Raw genomic sequence first — 23474 nt, forward strand, 5'->3', positions numbered from 1 at the left:
TCTCTGTCTGCCATCCAGTTGTTTAATCACATTTAGCTGTACACGAATCTGCGGTGCAGTCCCATTTTTCTTGCCAGTGGAAGGTAGCTGTGTCGGTAGCTAATTAAATGAGTCGGTTGCTGGCATGCGTCAGCCAGGAGATTATTGGGCTCAGTGAGTCTTCCAGAAAGTAGCAAAGGGTTTGGGAGCGTCTCGATCTCGTGCTAGAACCTGCATTTAAAAAAAAAAATCCCTAGGTGACTACAGAAATTTTTTGGGTTACAGCTAATGTTGGTTTGGGGAAACTCATCAGTCCCTCCTTGGTTTGTTGTCTGGGGACACCGGACCCCCCAAGACAGCTCTGTGCAGGAGCTGTTCTTACTACTTAATCCAATAGCGTGGGAGAGGAGGGGAAACTAAAGTCCATGCCGGCTGTAGCTCTTAAGTACGGTTGCTAGGTCCCCCCTGGCCGCCGGCATGGGTCAGGAGGCATAGGGTGGTCAGCTCCAGGTAGGGAAACTCCTGGAGATTTGGGGGTAGTGCCCGTGGAGGACCGGGACCTCAGCTGGGGTACAATGACATACAGAAATATTTTTTTTGGAAAAGGAGATGCTGGAACTCTCAAGAGGGAAATGAAGTTTTTGAGTTGCATGCTGAAAACTCATGAATTTTTAAACATTGTAAAAAGAATTTTGTCAAAGAGGTTCCGGAACTCCGTTCCGGCGCATTTCCCTCCAGAAGAAAAGCCCTGACTTAGATTCCACCCTCCAAACCAGCCATTTTCTCTGGGGGAACTGACCTCCATAGTCTGGAGACAAAACTGTAATTCCAGGTGATCCCCAGGGCCCACCTGGAGGCTGGTGTCCCTATTCCCGTGGTCTTGGGAGAAGGGTGATTAGACGAGATGCTGGGGTGCATGGCTTCAGTAACCACTCTGACCCCATTCGAGGCTGGTGGCTCTCTCAAAGGGCCGAGGGACCCAAATGCGTGTATAAGCTGCCACGAGAAAGAAGTGCACAATGAAGCTCTGCTTAGTCTCCTGCTTTGGCTGGTGACAAGTGAGGGCCAAGAGGGAGAGGAGGACGAGGGTGTTGCTTACCCCCACTTCAGGACCTGAAGCTACCAGGAATGGGATCAGAGGCCCACCTTTCACTTGTCGGTCACCTGTGGCTAGTAGAATAGCCTCGGGGTAACTGGGCAAGCTAGCTTTGCAAAAGTTGGTTCACTTTGGAAGGGGGAGGTTTCAAGTTTTATATCTTTAGTTGTAGATTTTCTGGACTGTATGGCCGTGGTCTTGGAACTGCAGTACCTGTAGTACCTGTCGTTTTGCCAGCAGCTGTGACTGGCATCTTCAGAGGTATAACACGGAAAGAAGGAGTACTCTCTGAGTACCTCTGAGGATGCCAGTCACAGCTGCTGGCGAAACATCAGGTACTACAGTGCCAAGACCACGGTCACACAGCCCGGAAAATCTACGACAACTAATGAACTCCAGCCGTGAAAGCCTTCGACAACATAGTTTTATACCATAAATTGTGTTATGTATTTATTGTTTTTATTGTTTATTTTATTGTCGGTTGTTTATGGAATTGTATTTTACTCCGTAAGCCATCATGAGCATTGCTTGTCGAGGGAATGGCGGGGTATGTATTTGATAAAGAAATAATTTTTTGCGCTGGGCTGATAACTGCTACGGGCCCTGCCCTGAAGTGTCCAGGTTATAGCTTGATCTAGTCCTATCTCGGGAGCTGCGGTGGCTCAAGTGGTTAAGACGCTGAACTCCAGGCTATGGAAGGTCGGTAGTTCAGCAGTTTGAGACCCGGGTGCCGCATGACGGAGTGAGCTCCCGTCTCTGGTCCCAGCTCCTGCCAACCTAGCAGTTCGAAAGCAAGACATTGCAAGTAGATAAATAGGTACCACTTTGGTGGGAAGGTAACAGCGTTCCGTGCGCCTCGGTGTTTAGTCATGCTGGCCACATGACCACGGAAATGTCTTTGGACAGCGCTGGCTCTTCGGCTTTGAAACAGAGATGAGCACTGCAACCCTAGAGTTGGATTCGACTGGCTTTTGAGCAAGGGAACCTTTACCTTTACTTAGTCCTATCTCAGAAGCTAAGCAGAGTCAGCCCCGGTTAGTCCTTGGATGGGAGACCGCTAAGGAAGCCCCAGGGTCTCTGTGCAGAGGCAGGCAAGGGCAAACCACCTCTGAACCTCTCTCACCTTGAAAACCCCACCAGGGATGGCCATAAGTCAGCCGTGACTTGACAGGTCCCCCCATGAAAAAAGAAAAGAAGAAGAATTGATTATGGAACATTTTATTTTAACATGATGAATAAAATATTTTAGGACAAGGTGTTCAAATATTTTCCAAATCATTTCTAAAAAATATGTATGGTATCAGATTAATCTAATTTATGTGCACGGAGGACAAGCAAGTCCTAGGTTACAAACTGAACTCTCCAATGCAAGAACAAGACAGATTTCTTCCTTTAGGAGGTGCGATTGTCAGAAGAAAAGAAAAAGGTTTCAGTTTTGTTTTTGCATGAGGGTGGGTATTCTGTTTGTAATAATTGTTTGGATACACTATATTTTTAATATGCTAGTTGTGATAATTTCATGTCAAGTAAAAATGTCCATAGTCATATTTTATGTTCCTAAAGTAACAGAATGACCTTCAATCTGGAAAAGAAAAAAGAAGTGCTAATGTAGCATTTTTTCAATTTTTCCGAAAATGTCCATTTCCCTTCGGAAAAAATGGGGGCGGGGGGGAACGGGTTTTTTTCCGAGCTTCAAAATCTCCGGAAATTTTACATCTCTAGTTGCAAGAAGACAGCTTAAGTACTTTGTCAGCCTGGCCCATTGGGCTGCCAAGTCCACGTTGGGGAAGTTCCTGGAGATTTGAGACTGGGGAGGGTGAGGTTTAGGGAGGGGAAAGTCCTCCATTGGAGATTATGCCACAGAATTCGTCCTCCAAAGCAGCCATTTTTTTCCCAGGGGAACAAAATTCCAGCACTGCCCATTGCTATGTTTTTATTTAGCGTGTCAGAAAAACACAGTCAAAGCATCCAGTCCCCAAACAGCCACCTGCATATGCCACCCGTCCACCATTCAAGTTACAGAGAAGGCTTTATGAACAAGGAAGCTTGCTTACATCGTCCATATTACCAGACACCTGCTGCTTGCCCACAGAGACCACCAGGTGGAAGGGAGCGTGCACACTTGGGTGTAATACTAAGCCCAAGCAAGTTGCCACTTGGGTACACCTGTGATCATATGTTGAAAAAGCACAGCCTGTTCAGTAACAGCATGGCCGTAGTCATGCTGATTTGCGTGTGTGGACTGTTGAAAACATATCTGGGAAGTTTCCGAGTTGACTTTTATTAGTCAAAGAGGCGACATGTTTGTGTCAAGAAATGATCTTGGGCACAGAAGCCCTGGCATGGAAAATGCCGCTCGGGCTTTCTCCTTCACCTCTTGCTTCTGACATCAGAAACAAATTTATATTCTTTTTAAAAAGCTCTTGGGGCCTGTGCAATGTGTGGGGTGTGCGAAGTAACATCTATAAGGAGCAAGGTTTGCGTTCATGGCCTGTTTCCAGAGGTATAAGTTTTCAAGAGTCAAAGCTGCTCCTGTCTGCAAATCTTGTGGGTCTTTTGAAGGTGCTTCAGAACTTGAATCTTCCTCAAGGACTTGAATCTTGCTCTTCGGCTGCAGACTGACATGGCTGCCCTCCTGAAACTATCTGTGAGGCGCAAGCAACAGTGACGAGTCAGGCGCCGCCTCCCGGTTGCACAAAAGTGTGAGAAACTGAAGCTGCCTCCGCTGTTGAATGCTGTTCTGCAGCCGAGCGCCAGGAAGCCTTTGGAACTCAGTTGCCTTGCCTTCACAAGGAAATCAGTTGCACACGTCACTGTAGTGCAGCATCCAAAAGTGGCCATGCTCGCACATCACTGGCTGTCGTAGTACAGCAACCAGGCGCAAATTTGCAACTGGATCGTCTGGGCCTGCAACAGGTAATCCAGTTGTGCATGTGAGTTTGTGGCCCCCGTCTCTCACTCAGCCTTTCTCTTGGCCCCGGAGCTACAACAGGGCAAAGGGAGTAATTTGCCTCTTGATAGCCACCCTGAGCCATGTGGAAGGGCAGGATATAAGTCAAATAAATAAATAAATATAATAATACATAAACTCTCATGACCAACACTCCCTCTAAGCTGTTGAGTCTTGTGAGCAAAAATTCTGCTTTGTGAGCCACTGCCATTAAAGTAGTGAGCAAGCCATCTGGCTACTGCATAAGTTAGTTTGCTCTGGAGCCATCCTTCCTGAGCCCGGACAGAAATGTGTGAGCTGGAGACTAAAAAACTCAGCTTAGGGGGAACACTGCTCATGACCAGGGGTCATTTCGTAGAAAAAGAGGTGCAGGAGCTCATTTGCATAACTTATTTGCATATGCCACCACCACCCCGACATCACCGGAAGTGTGTCAGAAGGCAACACCCACCACTCAGGCTCCACTGGACTGTTTTGGATTTCCTACTATTTGGGGGGGGAGGTGCAGATCTGTCCTCGCAGAGGAGGGAGAGCTTGTACCTGAATAAAACTTGGTCTTAAAGGTGCCACTGGACTGTTTTGGATTGCTAGCTATGGGGGGCGAACGCGCAGATCTGCCGTCGCACAGGAGGGAGAGCTTGTACCTGAAGGTGGGCCGGGGAGGGGGGCTCTGCAACGTACCTGTCTGCTTCTTGCTCCTCGTGGCCCGACTGAGGGCTGCTGGGAGCAGGGGGCGGGGATTGTTGCATGTGCCCGCCCCCTGGGCTCCTTACTGCCGGAGCTCCGCTCCTGTGCGCTCCCGCGGGAAATGACCCCTGCTCATGACCGAGTTAATGAGTCCTGCTTCCTGGTTGGAATGCACATCAGCAAACAGAATGTGCTGTTGCACACATAACAAAAGGCACCTATCAGCATGAGCATGTGTTGGCTGGTACGTGACTTCTGTCATACGGCTGCAGGTATCCCACCTCTCCACTTGGAGGATTTTAGGGCATCTAAACTGGGTTTTGGCCTCTGCAAAACTGGCAGCTCGTAAGCAAGTTTACCTGCAAAAGAAATTTTCCATTTATTTCCTTGTTTTGTAAAATTCCAGCGTCTGGTGGTGAAACCCGATCAGCTGATCAAACGACGCGGCAAGCTGGGCCTAGTTGGGGTGAATCTCGACTTGAATCAAGTGAAGGCCTGGCTGAAGCCACGGCTGGGTCACGAAACCACAGTGAGTTCCACGCACATCACCGCACTGATTAAGCCTCCTCGTCTGGGCTGCTATGCAGCCGAAGAGCTTGCTCTGAGCTCCTTGAAGGCATGGTAGGACAGACACAAACTGAAGTCAAGGGAGAAAACAGGCCTTGGGGTCTTGACAGGGCTGCGTTTTAAAATATAAGGTCAGGGATGTGTCTCATTTTTACTTGCTTATGTTTCTCATTTACAGATTGCCAAAGCAAAAGGCATCCTGAAGAACTTCTTGATAGAACCTTTTGTTCCACACAAACAGGTTTGTTTCCTTAGTACATGTATGGGCAGAGGTATCACGGGACAAACTTGCTGCGGTTCCCATGAGCTCATACGCTGAAGTGGAGACTTCCCTTCCATTTGTGTGAACCTTCAGGCACCATTGTAGAGAGCAAGGGGTGGAATGTTTCTTTGGACTGCCAGAGGAAAAGGAGAAGCCCCTTCCCTGCTGTGGCTCCCCAAATTCTTGCCCACACTCGCCCCAAAATAACTCCTTTAGTTGCTTGTTGCAGCATTCTGTAGGGTCGGCTGGCTTCCCAGGACTGGCTTGGCCTGGCCTTTTGTTCAGCACTCCTTCCAGGCAGTGGCTGTTCTCGCAGATTTCCCAAGCGTAGTCAAGCCTGCTTTTGGTGATGGCATTGAGAACTGGAGCTGGATATCTTCCTGCAAATATTTTTTTGAGGGGTGGAAATGTGTGTTGTAGGGAGGAAGAGATTTCCTGAGAAGCAGGCGTGCTCTATCCAGGGTGGTACGCATGTTTGAAATCGGTATGTGTAAGAGGCAGAGTGGATGGGTCTGGTTGTGCTCATCCCATCCCCTCCCTGCACAGAATTGCCAGCTTGTGAGCTTGGGATTTATACACAGTAAACTCCCTTCCCATGATGTTTAGCTTGGAGAGGAGGCGACCGAGAGGCGATAGGATGATCATCTTCAGGTACTTGAGGGGCTGTCATATAGAGGATGGTGCGGAGTTGTTTTCTGTTGCCCCAGAAGGTCAGACCAGAACCAACGGTTTGAAAATAAACCAAAAGAGTTTTCAGCTAAACGTTAGGAAGAACTTCCTGACAGAAAGTTAGAGCGATTCCTCAGTGGAATAGGGTTCCTTGGGAGGTGGTGGGCTCTCCTTCTTTGGAGGTTTTCCAACAGAGGCTAGATGGCCATCTGACAGCAAGGCTGATTGTGTGAACTCAGGCAGATCAGGAGAGGGAGGGTTGCCTCAGTGCTCAGGTCTCGTGGCCCTTTCTTACACGCCCAGGGAAATGCTGAATGCCACTTTGGGGTCAGGAAGCATTTTTTCTCCAGGCCAGTTTGGCCAGGGATCCTGAAGGTTTTTAGTCATCTTCTAGGCAGGGAGCAGGGGTCACTGGGGGTGTGTAGGGGGAGGTAGTTGTGAATTTCCTGCATTGTGCAGGGGGTTGGACTAGATGACCTTGGAGGTCCCTTCCAACTCTGTGATTCCATGATCAAGATAATTTGAAAAACCTGCATTCCCAATTTCTGGGAGAGAGAGCCAATGTGTATACACTTCTATGCATACTGACCAGAGTCCCCAACATATGTAAACCGCTCAGAGACCTGTCAAGGATTAGAGTGGTATATAAATCGAATGTATAAATAAATAAAAAAACATGGTGCCCCTGGGCACCATTGTGACCGCCAGGCATTAAGTGGGTAGGACCAGGTCTGGGAGTTGCCCAGCAATGTTTTTGATTGGCCTGGCTGGCCAGTTGGCTGGGAAGATTAAAACAACGTTCAGTGGCGGCTAACACTGCAGTGTTGGTTTTATTCTCATTCCTCTTTCCTAATATATATATTTTAAATCTAATGTATATATTTTTAAATCACCCTCCCCCCCCACACACACACACACTCAGGCATCCTGTGTGTGGGGCTCCGCCTCCTCCAGCTGGTCTTTTGTGGAAGGCTCCACCTTCTACAGCAGCCATTTCGTGGCTGCATCCACCACTCTCTGCCACAATTCCGAAAGTGACCAGAGGCGCAGAAAGGCTGGGGACCACCTGCATAGACTCTGTGTTCACAAACCGGTGACTTGTGATTTGGGGGCCAGTTTAGTGATTTGGGGGCCAGTTTGGTGTAGTGGTTAAGTGTGTGGACTCTAATCTGGGGAGAACCGGGTTTGATTCCCCACTCCTCCACTTGCAGCTGCTGGATGACCTTGGGCAAGCCATAGTTCTGTCAGAGCTGTCCTTGAAAGGGCAGTTCTCTCAGAGCTCTCTCAGCCCCACCGACCTCACAGGGTGTCTGCTGTGGGGAGGGGAAGGGAAAGGAGATTGTAAACCACTCTTAATACTCCCAAGTGAAGGGCGGGGTATAAATCCAATCTCCTCTTCTCTTCTTTTGTGCTGGGGGGCCAGCATGCTTGTGTCTCTCCCCTCTCTACAGAAGTTGATTTCAGTGGACACAATGTCATGAGGGAGGGCTGCCCTCTTCGTCTTCTCACACCATTTGTCATTTCTTCACACCGGTTCCCTGGTATTTGCGACTTGGAGCAGCTACAGTATCTGCATTGTGTCCCTTTCTTCCAAATCGCTCTTCTTCCTGCTGCCAGAGGTGTTGTAATTGAGCCAGTCGGATATGGCTACCTGAAGGAAGGGAGCATGAAATTGGGCGGTTTGAACTGAGGGCACTGCCTTTGGAAGAGGTGATACCTCAGGACGGCAGTCCCTCCCCTTTAATGGCCTTTGTTTGGCTCTCAGTGGTGGAGTCATGCGGCCAAAGAGAGACCCAGCACGGTGTAGTGGTTAAGAGCGGCGGACTCAGATGTGGAAAACCAGCTTTGATTCCCCACTCCTCCTCCCCACGACGCCTGCCGGGTGACCTTGGGCCAGTCACAGTTCCCTCCAAACTCTCTCAGCTCCACCTGCCTCACAAGGTCACCATTGTGGGGAGAAAAAGGGAATGCGATTGCAGGCTGCTTTGAGACTCCTTAAGGGGGAGAAAAGCAGACTATAAAAGCCTACTGTTCTTCCAGCCACTGCCCGAGATTTCTGGTGAGAGATCTTCCACCCCGCAAACAATAGCTTCTACCGTTGAACCGCTGTACTGTTAGGAAGTTTCTCCTGATGTTCAGCCAAAACCTTCCCTCCTGTAACTTAAGCCCAGTAAATGTAGTTCTGCCCTCTGAAGCAGCAAAGAACAAGTCTTTGTCCTCTTCTGCTGGATAGGTATTTGAAGAGTGCCATAATTTTTGTCTTTTGGCATACACTTTTTTCAAGAGGAAGATGAAATTCATGAAAGCATCCCCTTCGCCTCAGTTCATCTCTCCCGGTACCCTGCTCTTTAGGGCCAGGCATTTCCAAAGGCATGCCTTGCACACAATGGGTATGGTGTATTCTTATAGACCGCAACATGTGTTTAAACTGCAGGTTTTGTCTTCTAAAACCTTACCTGTTCCATGTGTTGAATTCACAGACGGAGGAGTTCTACGTGTGCATTTACGCTGCCCGCGAGGGGGACTACGTGCTTTTCCACCACCAGGGTGGGGTGGACGTGGGCGATGTGGATGCCAAGGCTCAGAAGCTGCTGGTGGGCGTCGATGAGAAGCTCGACGAGTCGGCGATCAAGAAGCACCTCTTGGTGCATGCCCCACCGGACAAGAAAGAGTAATTCTGAGGCGCTGTTTTGTAGCCCCTTAAACCATGGGTTTACAATAGTGGCTATGTTCATGTGATCAAACAGATTTAGATATTCTGGGGTGGAGTCAGGCCCGTAGCTACGGTGGGGCTATTTGGGGCTCTGCCCCCTTTCTTAAAGGCACAGCCCCGCGGGAATCTGTCCTGAAAACTCTTTTTATAAAGGTGCGCACTCCCACTTCTTGCACCCACTGAGCCATCTAAGTACTGCTTAGTTATTTTCCCTGTGGAAGAAGAATCTCATTTGTCAGTACCTTAGGATATCCTAGCGCTCTCTTCTGCTTTGCCATGGTGGAAAGGAATACCCTTAGACAGGCCCCCGCCCAACATGGTGCCCGTGGGTGCCGTGGCGCCACCGACACCTTCCTCAGCCCCGCCAAGTGTTTTTAGAAAGTGCGTGGGCCCTGGTGGGATTTTTGCCCAGCAAGGCTTCTGGTTGGCCATTGGAGATTTGATTGGCTTTGCAGATTAAAAATGTCACTTTGGTAGCAGCTGCCACCACACCGCAAGGATCTTCACTGTGTGACTGAAACTAGGCCATGGCAGCCATTTTGTGGCTGGCTCTGCCTCCTGTGGCGGCCATTTTGTAGCTGCACCCGCCACACTGTGTCAAAAGACCAAAGGTGCCAGCAAGCTTCCCTCTGTTTACTGACATCATGTGTATTGCAGGGAAGCTGCTTAACATCTGACTTCTTAATTAACCACATGTCTTTGCACACAGCTCCTCAAATGGAGCTGCCTTTGAGGCATACTGAAGGAGACTTTTCCTTCCATCTAACATGATTAAAGCCTCCGAATCAAGATGGATGAGGGCAGAGGGCAGTGGCTGAGGGACTTGACTCATCCCGGCTAGGCCTCTGAGTCATCGGCTGGCTCCATGGCAGGCAGATTGAAGGAATTAGCAACATCGCTGGCCAAGTGTGGAGGGCAAGTGCTTTAGTACATATCTGTCTGATTTTAATAAGTTTGCTTTTCTCCCCTGCCCAAAATAACCTCCTTTATGCAGTGTCTTGGCAAGCTTCATCTCTGGCCTGTTCAACCTCTATGAAGACCTATTTTTTACGTATCTGGAAATCAACCCACTAGGTAATTCATCCCGCTGTTATTTTCAACAAAACATATTTCATCCTCCCCTCTCCAGTATGCCTCCTAATGAAGATGAACGCAGGGTCTGTGGTCCAGACAGCTGGTACATTTCCATGAGCCCTTGTTGTCAAAATAACTTTAAAGCATTCCTCCTCCACAAATGGGAAATGTAGACAGTGCCCCATCGGTCTTCCGGAATGCTGACATGAGAGAACCGATTTGGGAATGAATATTAATGTGACGTTTGAGAAAACTGCTAAAGATGGAGACTTTGTTCTTAGCACTGTTTCTGAAGACCATCTTTGAACTTCCTGCCTTTTGTGAATTTGATGAAAGAACCAAATTGACCGGGGCATGTGGCGTTCTTTCATTCTGACGGCTGTTTTCATATATTATCGTGCGGGTCGCCAACCGTTTCGAGCCTGTGGGCACCTCTTGGAGTTTGAGAGGAGGCAGAGCCAAACTCAAAATGGCTGCCACAAAAAAATTGGCTGCCACCAGGTTGTTTTCATACATTATAGTGGGGGTCGCCAACCTTTTCGAGTTTGAGAGGAGCCAGAGCCAAATTCAAAATGGCTGCCATGGGACAGTTTCCGTACATTATAGTGGGGGTCGCCAACCTTTTCGGGCCTGTGGTCAACTCTTGAAGTTTGAGAGGAGGCAGAGCCAAACTCAAAATGGCTGCCGCAGGAGGCAGAGCCGAACACGATAACCTCCTTCCTTGTTTTGCCAAAGAATCTCAGAAGGGAAAGGGATGGGAAAATAGAGGAGAATAAAAAGTAATGAACTCCTGAATGTGCAGTGAACCCACATATTGACTATATTGACTGAGGAGTGGTGTGGATTCTCTAGTGGCTGTAGCTGCTATTGCAGCCATGGAAAAACCCGTTCATTTGAATTAGGGCAGCCAGCAACCAGCCCTGCCTTGCAGTGGTTCCACCCACTTTCTGAAAAGCTTGGCCAGGGCCCAGGGAAAGTGATGGCAGGTGCCGCGGTGCCCATGTGCACCATGTTGGGGAACCATGCATTATAGGAATAGGCCCACAATGTTTGTTTATAGTGTGGGTTCATGGTGTTTCTTGTACTGTGTGAAAGGCAGATTTTACTTTTTCACTGTACTTTGTGCTGTGTTTAACCCTCGCTGGGGCTGCACTTGAAGGCTGGTGCGATTATTGGACCGAAGATTCAGGAGACCTGAGTTCGGATCCTCACTTAGCCATGAAACCTACCAGATGATATTGGGTCAGCTACTCTCCCTTGGCCTAACCTTCCTCCCCACTGGTGGTGAGGGTGAAAGGGAAGCGGGGAGAACTAGGTACATTGCTCTGAGCTCCTTGGGTAAAAGGGTAGAATAAGATGTGATAGATTTGGCTATGCGTCCCCTGTGGCATGGATTCAAGCACCATAGCGGTAGCGGGGGGAGACAGATCTGCCTGTTGCGCTGCTCTCCATGAAAAATACACTTCTGTTTTATTGTGTTCCAATCCTGCTTGTTTTCCTGGCCCCTCCAGTTATGCCCTTATTTAACTCCTACTTCTTCCCTGGCCTTTGGTGTGTCTTGTAAGCTCCTTGGTGCAGGGATTCATTTTGTTTGCTTCTCCATAAAGTTGCTGTGCAGGTTGGCGATAGAGAAACTGTGTCATCACTTCCCACTTCCCCCTTTTGCCTTCACAGCATCCCTGCAAGGTAGGACATGCTGAAAGGTAGAAAGTGGCTCTTGGTCAGCTAGTGAATTTGGTGGCTTTGTAGGGACTTGAAACCAGGCCTCCCAAGTCTAAGTCAGTCACCCTGTCTGCTACATGTGGGGTAAACAGATAAAAGTGTTCACAAACTCCCATTTTCATAGCAATGTGCAACGGCTTGCTGCAGGCTAAAAAAAAAAAAAAGCATTCTGGCGCTTGTGAAAATGTTTTGCTTTTCTCTTCATAAGCAGAACCCTATGTTTGTATATAGAATTCCCAGGAGAAAAAAATTGAATGCTTATTTAGATAGGGCTGAAGGAATTACACAGAGGCCCTCGCAAGAATTTATGAGTGCAAACTCAGTTGCTGATGAGGGCATTCTTTTCATAAATGGAGAGGGTGGTGGCTTTTATCAATCAGATTTAATTCTCACATTATCTTGCGCAAAAGGAATTACACAGGCCCTTGCAAGAGCTTATTAGTGCAAACTCGGTTACAGATGAGGGGAGCGTTTTCATGAATGGTGTTTTGGGATGACTCTTACCTGAACGTTCCACACGCTCCCAAAGCAATTGGGTCCCTGGTCTGTCATTCAGGAGGTGTGCCAATCCCTTGGCTGCCTTGCCTTGCTGCGTTGCAGCCTGTATGTGTAGATTCAGCTTGATTTTGAGGGCACGCGCAAGAAAGGTGGGTAGTGGATTTAGAAGGATTATAATATGTAGGAGTTCCAAGGAGAGCTTCCTGTAGACAGCAGATTTCTTTGCTGATTTGTAGTCTTGACCCTGAATCAACCGCTTGAGGTTTTCCTAAATTTCAAAGCCAGCCCTCAAATCAGTGCACAGGGCCTATGCAAATAGCATCCAGTGTCATAAGAAATAGATCTAAAAGTATCCTGTGGACAAAAGTGGTCACCAGAAAGGGAGGCTGCCTGCTGTGTCTCTGCCTGAGTCGCTAACTCTGAATTTGCCTTTTTCCCAAACAGCTTCCGGGGCGGGGGGCGGGTGTTAGGTGACTGTGTGACATCTTGGGATTGGGTGCGATGCTGTGGCTCCCCATGCAGAGATGCTGCGCAGTTACCTGCCTTAGAAGTCATATGGAATGCAGGCACTAGGTAGTTCTCACTGACGCAGTCTGAATGTAAATCCTTTTAGCTGCCTCTGTCATCAGGGTTGGATCCTAACAACCTCTCTACCAGCATGAGAGGGGGGAGAGGCGATCCTACCCGGTTCCTGTTCTGGCTGTAGCTGTGCCCCGTGATTTCCAGGACTGTCAAAAGGGGCCCCTCTCCTCCCTCTTGCATCAGCAGAAAAAAAACCCTATAAGTCCAGTCCTGTGTTGGTGCAGTTCTCTCTGTGATGGCGGAACTGTTTCACCCAGAACGTTCATTCTGACGGGGGTGAGACCCTGATATCAAGAGATAACCTCACGAGGGGCTGTGGCTCAGTGGTAGAGCATCTGCTAGGCATGCAGACAGTCCCAGTTTCAGTCCTCAGTATCTCCAGTTAAAAATCTGGCAGTAGATGATGTGAAATACTTCTGCCTGAGACCCTGGAGAGCTACTGCCAGTCTAAGTAGAAAATACTGATTTTGATGGACCATTCAGTATAAAGCAGTGTTCGTGTGATCTAGGCAGTACCCTGCAACCAATGCTCCCTCTAAGCTATGGGTGTCAAACATGCGGCCCAGGGGCCAGATCAGGCCCCCGGAGGGCTTCCATCAGGCCCGCAGTGGAACTGGCCATCTCCTGCTTCCAGTTCTGCTGCTGCATCATAGCTTGCTTTGCCAGATTCTCAGCCATTTCATGTTTTCCCCTGGGTCCTAGACCCAGAAGTCTGAGCATGAGATTTCTGTGGTGAATGTCAATAAATCAAAAGTAGGTTTGCAGCTTACAGAGCTAATGTTTTAAGCATGTCTTCATTTTAAGTAAAAAAAAAATCTTTGTGTCCTTTATAAAAATTTTATCTTCACTACCTGGCATTATATTTTATGACACACAGGGCCCGGCCCAACAAGGTCTCATTTATGTCAGATCCGGCTCTCATAACAAATAAATTTGACACCCCTGCTCTAAGCTATGGAGCCCTGTGAGCAAAAATTCTACTTTGTGAGCTACTGGCATTAAAGTTGTGAGCAGGTGTTTTGTCTACTGTGTAAATTAGTTTGTTCTGGAGCCATCCTTCCTGAGCTGAGACAAAAATGTATAAGCCGGAGGCTAAAAAAAACTGTGAGCTAGCTCACACTAACTCAGCTTAGAGGGAACACTGCCTGCAACGTCCCTTCAGTAAACTGCTTTGTGTGGCTTTTCTCTGTCTAGGAGCAGCTAGGGGAAAGTGCGTGCTGACTCAACTGTTCTTTTTCCCTTCCCCTAAATACAGTCGTAACTGCAGAGGGTGTTTACGTGCTGGACCTGGCAGCAAAGATTGACGCAACAGCTGACTATATCTGCAAAGTGAAATGGGGCGACGTGGAGTTCCCCCCTCCTTTTGGAAGAGAGGCATATCCAGAGGCAAGTAGAAGGGCCGCGGAGCCAGTTTGCTGTTCCTCCAGGCGACTCTAGCCAGTGCCCCTGGCTAGAAAGAGTTTCGGCACAGCCAGTGCCTTGGCATTTCATGGCATGTGAACTGTCAGCAAATTCCCTCCCTCGCCAAATCTTGCTTTGACCCTTAGGTCAAGTTTGAACAAAGTGTAACTCTCTCTGTCTTGGCTCCGTATCTGTAAATACAGTGAAAGTATATTCTCCAGTATCATACGCGGAACTGCATCCTAAGCCTTCCCTGCATTGCACCTTCCCTGCATTGCACCCTTAGGTCAAGTTTGAACAAAGTGTAACTCTCTCTGTCTTGGCTCCGTATCTGTAAATACAGTGAAAGTATATTCTCCAGTATCATACGCGGAACTGCATCCTAAGCCTTCCCTGCATTGCACCTGTCACGGCTCAGGTGGGGTGTCACCTGAGGCTGCCACCACGCTGGTTCCAGGCTCCCTCAAGAAGGCCCAGAGCACCCTCCCAAGACCTTCTGACCTCCCTTTTGGCCGAATAATAGGCGTGAGGACCAGGTAGAGTGAGCAGTGAAAGTAGTTTATTGTATAGGAGGTCAAATAACAAGGTGCAGAATAATAACAGTAAGTGGGTGAAAAGAAAAGAAATCAAATGCCCTAATGCATCTAAATCTATACTGTCCCTAGCTCACTATTCCAAGTGGCACTAGACTACTCACCCTTCCCTCAGGATGAGGGTCTCTTTCCTACAGCAGCCTCAATCCCTTCTGGCTCTGTCCCCTGGGAAGAAGAACAGCTTTTCCTGCTGCTCCAGATCTTTTATTCCAAGCCCTCTTCTTTTCCTATTGGTCAGTTTTGGCTCTAAAACCTCTCAGGAGCTTCTGGGAGTTGTAGGCCCAGCCTCACCTACTGCAAGCCAGGCTCCCTGGGCCTAGTAGGCCTCTGGTGGCACAGCCCAGATCATGACAGCACCATTTCCTATTATGGGGGCCAAGTTCCTCTGCAGAGCATGTTCCCCCACTACTGGACATCGCACAAGACCAGTGGCGCCAGAGGGAAATGCTGCTGTACGGTAGAACGACGGACAGGGGCACAAATGCAAGCGAGGCTTTGGATCCAAGCTACAGTCATTGTAAGGGTTACTGAGATGGTGATTGGTTGTGTGGCTTTTCGTCGATGTGCACATGAGTAGTGGCCTGACTAGCCCAGACTCGCCTGAGTGCTGATGAGCTTCGAAGCTAATCAGGGTCAATTGTGGCTGGTACTCAAGCCTGTAGCCAGGGGGTTTTGTGGCTTGTGGAGCAGATTTTTTTTTTCTGGTGGGGCTGAAGTTCTCAGTGCAGAAAGAAAAGCCATTTAGCCAATAGAAAGCTGTGACCAGGATAGATCTCTAAATTGCAGGCTGTCAGCCACTTTAGATGACAGTTCTCAGCTGCTGCAAGTTAATCACTTCTGCCAGCCTAAGCCACAATCCTGAGAAGAAGCCGGCAGGTGGGAGTGATGACTTCTGTAGTCAAGAAAGCTGACACTTAGGCAGGAAAACTCTCTTAAAGGAGACCAGTTTCTTGACACAGAGTTAGAAGGGATCCTAGAGGTCACCAACTCCAACCCCCTTGCTCAGTGCAGGAATTAGTCAACTACAGCACCCCACTCTGCTTAAAGGAGCACACGCCTTTAAATAATGTTTACAATGACTGAAAAAGCATTTGCGGGAGAAGTTCTTGTGGGGCTGTGCCTTTAAGAAAGGGGCGGAGCCCCCGAAAGTCCCACCGTAGCTACAGGCCTGTTGGTACTTGGATGGGAGACCGCCAAGGAAGACTAAGTTGTAAACCATATCTGCACATCTCTTGTCTTGAAAAACCACATGAGGGGTTGCCATGAGGCAGTTGTGACTTGACGGCACTTTACTATTATTATACCTGTGAGTGTTGTGGGTGGAGGACTTGGGTTGGCTTTGCATAGTCTTGGGAAGCCTCCCGTTTGACCTCTGGCACTTTCACACATGTTGAGTAATGCACTTCCAATGCACTTTAGCAGTTCTTTGCCAGTGGATGTTGCCAGTTCACGCAGTAACATCCAGTTGCAAAATTGAAGGTGGGTTAAAAGTGCATGATTCAGCACGTGTAAAAGCACTGTCAGTTTCATCTGAATACAATTTATAATGAAGAGACCTTTTTTGCTGGTGCTCCCTTCTATCCTAGGCGTGAGAGTAGGCAAACCTAAGAGCTCGTGCCCTCAAAAGTGTTTGAAGTTTCCCAAGATACGGACCACTCAAAGGGTCAATGGAAACGCTTGTAACTACCGAGAAATCGGTCCCAGTGCTCAGCTACACTGCATGGTGAGGTCTGTGTTTCCCCTAGTGTGGGGCAGAGCAGGGATAGGCCCAGAGCCCTGGTTATCTACTGTACTGGAAGGGAGTCAGGGTCAATGCTCCCTCTAAGCTGTGGAGTCTTGTGAGCAAAAATTCTACTTTCTGAGCTACTGGCCTTTAAAGTTGTGGGCGAGCGATTTGGCTACTGCATACATTCGTTTGCTCTGGAGCCCTCCTTCCTGAGCTAAGACAAAAATGTGTGAGCTGGAGGCTAAGAAACTGTGAGCTAGCTCACACTCAGCTTAGAGGGAACACTGGCTCAGGATTTCCCTCAAAACAGCATGGCTCCATTCTCCCTGGAATTAGGCTAATCTGCATTGCTGAACATCTCCGGTGGCTGTCTGACGTTCCAGAATTTTCAATTTAATAATTGCAGTGATGCACGCAGGAGGGTGGCGGCCAAGAAACCCATTTAGATATAGCTGTTCCTTTTTCTCTCCCCTTCCCGTCTTGTGTGCCCTCTGAGTGCCGCCTCTTAACTCAATTTGGCCGCGTTTCTAATGGATTAGTTTTAATTTCAGCCGCACTGAATCATTCTCCGTGCCAGGCACTAATGAAGTCTTGTAGACTCCCTGGGCTTGTTGGGAATTTTAATAAGCGTGCTCTCAGAGTGCGACTGGGGGCATCGTGGAAGGAGGCTTAAGCCGATGCCCGGGGAGATCTTAGCCTTCAGCTTCATCAACCTGTTTTTTTCTTTTCAGACAGAGTGGGCTGAAGGAGTTGCCCTGGGTCTGTCTCTGTGTATGTCATGTGGCATCAGGTCGCTTCCAGCTTACGGTGACCCTTTCAGTGAATGTCCTCCAAAATGTCCTACGGTTAACAGCCTTGCCAGTTTGGTGTAGTGGTTAGGAGTGTGGATTTGAATCTGGGAGAACCGGGTTTGACTCCCCACTTCTCCACATGCAGCTGCTGGTGAACATAAGAACATAATAACATAAGAGAAGCCAATGTTGGATCAGGCCAGTGGCCCATCTATTCCAACACTCTGTCACACAGTGGTCAAAAATACCAGGTGCTATCAGGAGGTCCAGCAGTGGGGCCAGGACACTAGAAGCCCTCCCACTGTTGCTCCCCCCACAAGCACCAAGAATGCAGAGCATCACTTGTCCCTATCTATAACTTGTGGCTAATGGCCACTGATGGACCTCTGCTCCATATGCTTATCTAATTCCCTCTTGAAGCTGTTCATGCTTGTAGCTGCCACCACCTCCTCTGGCAGTGAATTCCATGTGTTAATCACTCTTTTTGTGTGAAGAAGTACCTTGGGTCAGTCACAAGTTCTCTTAGAGCTGAGCTCTCACAGCCCCGCCTACCTCACAGGGTGTCTGTTGTGGGGAGGGGAAGGAAAAGGAGATTGTAAGCTGCTCTAAGACTCCTTCGGGTAGTGAATGGCGAGGTATAAATCCAGTTTGTTCTCTTCTTGCTTAGGTCTTGGAACCTGAAGGTCGTAGCTTTCTTTATTGAGTCCATCCATCTCATGTTGAGTCTTCCTCTTTTCCTACCGCGAACACTTATTCTCCTCCCCAACCTTTTTGGGGGTATTGTGCAACTCTTTTCAGCCCTGTGTTTCTGCTTCCTTCATCTTTGTGTGTAGAGAGAGAGAGAAATTAGTTCTAAATCAGCAGCAGTTCTCCCTTCTCAAAGACTCTTGGCTGAGGATTCTGTGGAAGAGATCCCTGGCCATCTTCTCCCTCCCCAGGGCTTCTGTGGGGAAACAGGTAGGCATGACAGTTGCCACATCTTCTAACCTTCAGAGAGCTTAGAAGGGAGATGTTGTCTCTGGATGCCCGTTTTTGAGAACACAGATCTTGGCCTAACAGGACTTGCAGGTCGTAATCCAGTTTGGTGTAGTGGTTAAGTGGGCAGACTCTAATCTGGGAGAACCGGGTTTGATTCCCCACTCCTCCACTTGCACCTGCTGGATGACCTTGGGCAAGCCATTGTTCTGTCAGAGCTGTTCTTAAAAAAGAGCTGTTTCTGTCAGAGCTCTCTCAGCCCCACCTACCTCACAGGGTGTCTGTTGTGGGAAGGGAAAGGAGTTTGTAAGCCGCTCTGAGACTCCCTTGGGTAGCGAAGGGCGGGATATAAATCCAATCCGCTCCTCCCCCCCCTTCTCTTTTCCTTGTTCTGCTAATTCTCCCCCTCCCAGTCCCCAGTATCTCCAGTTAAAAGGTGCAGGGAGTGGGTGATGTGGAAGACTTCTGCCTGAGACTCTGGAGAGCCGCTGCCGGTCCGAGTGGACAGGAGGGACCATGACAGACCAAGGGGTCCGACTCAGTCGAAGGCAGTTTCATGTGTTCACAGATGGGGGCTTTCGGGTTTGCAGCTCAGCTGGGCTTGGGGAATGACAGTTTAGTGGATGTTTGCAGGTGGAAACTTAATGGGTGGGAGAAGCTCAAGCGTTCGTCCTCTGAATTATCTCCTGCGAAATCGCCCCACCTTCACGTTACCAGGGAAACGTGAGATTTCATGCTCTGGCCCCGGAGGGATTCTGCTAACGCTGGGATTCTGTTTTGCAGGAAGCCTACATTGCTGACCTCGATGCCAAGAGCGGAGCCAGTTTAAAGTTGACCATCTTGAATCCAAAGGGCAGAATTTGGACCATGGTGGCTGGAGGCGGAGCTTCTGTCGTGTACAGGTACCAAGAGCGGGGTCTTGCGGCAGTGGGGTGGCTGGGGGAAAGCTGAGAGTGTACAGAGGAGAGAGACTCAGGGCAGCCACAAGAGGAAGAAGCTTGTTGCTGTTTTGTAAGCCAAAACATAAAAAGGGCCACAGTGGCTCAGGGGTTAAGACGCTGGGCTGCATACTGGAAGGTCTGTAGTTCGGCAGTTCAAGACACAAGTACCGCGTGGCGGAGTGAGCTCCCGTCTCTGGCCCCAGCTCCTGCCAACCTAGCAGTTCAAAAGCAAGAAATTGCAAGTAGATAAATAGGTACCGCTTCGGTGGGAAGGTAACAGCGTTCTGTGTGCCTTGGCGTTTAGTCATGCCAGCCACATGACCACAGAAACGTCTTCGGACAGTGCTGGCTCTTTGGCTTGGAAACAGAGATGAGCACCGCCCTCTAGAGTTGCATTCGACTAGCTCTTGAGCAAGGGAAACCTTTATCCTTTACCTTTACCTTTTAAGCCAAAACATCAAACAGGCCACAAAGGTATCTGGCAGGAGAAACGCGTGCTTCCTCCTTACCCTACCACAAGCCATGCTTGCTTTTTATTTATTTGCAAAGATTTATACTCTGCTGTTCTCCCTTCATCCAGGCCATCAAGGCAGCAAACGAATTAAAAAACATAAATAATAAAAACACATCATTAAAAGTCATTGAAATCAAACACATCATTAAAGCAATTAAAACCAAGCTGAAGTTACACATACAAAAATTTAAAAGACCACTAAAACAGGGCAGGAAAGAGGGGTCACTCCGGGAACACCAGATAAACAAAGGTCTTCACCTGCTGGTGGAAGATGGCAATAGAAGGAGAGAAGCAAGTCTCTCTGGGGAGAGAGTTCCAGGACTTTGGTGCCACAACCAAAAAGGCCCTCTCCCACGTTGCCACCCATCTAATCTCAGAAGGCAGGAGCATGCAAAGCAGGGCCTTGGAAGAGGACTGGAGAGATTGAGTAGGCTCTCCTGCTCTTCCTCATACCCTGCTGATCACTCCTTGATTTGCTTTCTCGTGGAATGTTTTTGTACGGCTTGAACGACAGTTCTCAAAATGATATGCAGAAGTTGATGACACGTCCAAAACTAATTAAAGTTCAAATCTCACCAACACAACTCCTGTGCAAAGGCACAGCAGAACAATAACAGTTTGGCCTATTGTGAAATGGCATTAATGACAGAAGCAAACCAAGCAGCCCATTGAAGATGCTCTGGGACTACTACTGAAAAGGCCCTGCTATTTGGCGGATATGTATGTATGGGCTGTCAGTTCGCAACTGACTTAAGGTAACCCCAGCAACAGTCTTGCAAGGCAAGTGAGAAGCTGATGTGCTTTGCCATTGCCGTCCCCTGCAGAGTCTCCTTGGTGGTCTCCCCATCTAAGTTCTGACCCTCCTTAGATTTAATAAGGCTGTGCTGTACCGTACCATTCCACATCCCTTCTTACTGGATACCAGTCTGGTATACAGATAAGCTGTCGTTCATAGCCATCTTCACCAGCCAGTTTTAAATTTGGGAGCGGTGCTGTCTGAGATAACAAGCCCCAGACCATTTGAGGCTTTGAAAATCGAAACTGAAAATCTTTAATTTGGCTCAGAAATAAATAGTTGTTTTGATACTGTAATATGACTAGACCAGTTGTTGCCCCTGAGGTTGCTGGCATTCTGCATTAGGTTGAAGTTTCTGAACAGGTTTCAGGGGAAAGCCCTGCATTCACACACACGGGGAAATGCCCTATTGATGCACCAAAGCAGTTGTTTACAACCAGATTTTCGTGTTTTATGCAGGCCAATCCAGTTGCAAATGATTGCTTTTAGTGCATCAAAAGTGCATTACTTAAAAATGTGTGAAAGCTGGCAGGGCTGCCAAGAGCCACAGTGGGCCTTCAGGCAAAGATTTCACCTGCCCCCATCCCCATATGGCCCAGGTCCAAAACCAGTATCATAACAAAAAAAAAATCACTTGGCTTTCTGCTACCGTAAATCTATAATAATAAAAGGATCCACATGTCCCTCCCATCTGTAAATTTGTGGCAGGCATAATTTATCAGAAAATGAAGCCAGAAGACTCAAAATTGGCCACCAGCTTCAGGGCGATTGTGGGAGTCCCACTGCCAAAACTGAAAGGCATCAGAATCGATGCTCCCTCTAAGCTGTGGAGTCTTGTGAGCAAAAATTCTACTTTGTGATCTACTGACATTAAAGTTGTGAGCAAGTGATTTGGCTACTGCATAAATTAGTTTGCTCTGGTCTGGAGCTATCCTTTGTGAGCTAAGACAAAATAGTGTGAGCTGGAAGCTAAAAAACTGTGAGCTATCTCACACTAACTCAGCTTGGGGGGAACACTGATCAGGATATCCTGGCCCAGGTTATCTCCAGACACCCCTTGGGCTATTTGCAGTGGAAACTATGGATCTGTTTGTGGTGGGTATAACTCATTAGAAAATAATGCTGGATGTTTGGAAACTGGCCACCACCCCCAGAATGACAATGGAAGTTGCAGTGCGGAAAATGAAGGGACTCGAATTCTCCCGGACCGGGTTATCTTCATGATAGGCTTCCCGCAGGTAGAGATCACGGGCATAGAGTGTGTCGGTGTGATGCTGGAGGCTGAGAGTTTGGCTATTTGGTTGGTGTACCGACCACCTAACGCGCCGCCCAATAGTCTGCCATCCCTGCTGGAGGCCGTATCAGGCCGGGCGGTGGAGCACCCTAGGCTGATTGTCTTGGGTGACTTCAACGTCCATGCTGAGGACGCAGCCTCCAGCCAGGTTGTGGATCTAGTGTCGTCCATGGCGGCACTGGGACTCAGTTTGTCTCGGCACCCACGCATTGGGCCGGTCACATGCTCGATCTGATCTTTGCAGCAGGAGTCACGGTGGACCGGATCACTGCCCAGGCAGTGCCATGCCCTGATGGCCCATCTGAATGCCCCACGCCAACCCTGTTTGGGTGGCGAGCTGATTTTGGTTCGCCCACGAAGTCAAATGGACCTGATGCGGTTCCAGATGGCTCTGCGGGATCCGAGGCCCCCTGGTGGTTCGTTAGATGAGCTGGTGGAGGATTGGAATTGTCGACTCTCCTCAGCCATCGATGAGATCGCTCCCAGGCGCCCTCTCCGCACTTGTGATAGGCGAGCACACTGGTATACCCAGGAGTTGCGGCGGCTGAAGCGAGAACTGAGACGGCTAGAGAGACGGTGGCGCCGTGCTCATGACGAAGTGTCAAGATCCTATGAGATGGCAGTCAAGGCCGCAAAGAAAGAGTTCTAGGCGACCTCGATTGCATCTGCTAGCTCACACCCGGCTCAATTATTTAGTGTAATTCGGTCTTTGACAGCTCTGCCTCAGGGCAGGCAAAATGCTAGGGAATTGGACTTAGGCTGTGAGGCATTTGCAAGCTATTTTGCAGATAAAGTCTTGGCTCTCTGCTGCGACCTCCCTGCCACAATTGAAACAGTTAGGGAACTTGAGGCCCCTTGCACGTCTTTGGTGCCGGGTTTAGTGGGTTTTGACCCACTCAGCCTGGAGGAAGCTGACAGGTTGCTTGTATCGGTGCACCCAGCCACATGCGACCTGGATCCGTGCCCCTCCTGGCTTATTAAAGCAGGCCATGAGGGGTTTCGAGGTGCACTGCGGGAGATTGTCAATAAGTCCCTCGTTGAGGGACGGTTCCCCGGAGCACTCAAGGAAGCAATGGTCCGCCCTCTCTTGAAAAAACCATCTTTGGACCCGGCCAAATTGGCCAACTATCGGCCGGTTTCCAATTTGTCCTATTTGGGCAAACTTATCGAGAGGGCGGTGGTGTCACAGCTACAGGGCTATCTGGATGAGGCTTCCGTTCTCGATCCCTTCCAGTCTGGCTTTCGCCCGGGCCACAGGACGGAGACGGTGCTGGTCGCTCTGACGGACAATCTCTGTAGGCATCTGGATCGAGGTGGTGTGGCGGCACTGGTGTTGTTAGATCTGTCGGCTGCGTTTGACATAGTCGACCACCAGTTGCTGGCCTGCCGCCTCGCCGACGTGGGGATTCAGGGGCTTGCTCTTCAATGGTTCGCCTCTTTTCTTCAAGGTTGGGGACAGAGGGTGGCGATTGGGGACCAGCGGTCTCGAAGGCTCCCCCTTGAGTGTGGGGTGCCCCAGGGAACTGTGTTGTCCCCTATGTTGTTCAACATCTATATGCGCCCCCTTGCCCAGATTGGCTGGAGGTGTGGGCTTGGGTGTCATCAATATGCTGATGACACCCAGCTCTATCTGATGTTAGGCGG

At 49.0% G+C, this 23474-nt stretch overlaps 1 protein-coding gene across 5 annotated transcripts in view; it reads left to right on the forward strand.

Moving 5' to 3' along the window:
* Positions 1-23474, forward strand: part of ACLY (ATP citrate lyase) — a 101891-nt gene that overhangs the window by 26935 nt on the left and 51482 nt on the right. For all 5 annotated transcript variants that reach the window (XM_015418132.1, XM_015418134.1, XM_015418135.1 and 2 more), the window contains exons 3-8: positions 5119-5241; positions 5458-5520; positions 8691-8881; positions 9918-9997; positions 14055-14185; positions 19069-19187. In XM_015418132.1, the coding sequence (XP_015273618.1) occupies positions 5119-5241; positions 5458-5520; positions 8691-8881; positions 9918-9997; positions 14055-14185; positions 19069-19187 (707 nt within the window). The remainder of the gene's footprint in view (positions 1-5118; positions 5242-5457; positions 5521-8690; positions 8882-9917; positions 9998-14054; positions 14186-19068; positions 19188-23474) is intronic.

Source organism: Gekko japonicus, unplaced genomic scaffold (genome assembly GCF_001447785.1).
Source record: "Gekko japonicus isolate JY-2015 unplaced genomic scaffold, Gekko_japonicus_V1.1 scaffold1666, whole genome shotgun sequence".
In the NCBI taxonomy this organism is placed as follows: domain Eukaryota; kingdom Metazoa; phylum Chordata; class Lepidosauria; order Squamata; family Gekkonidae; genus Gekko; species Gekko japonicus.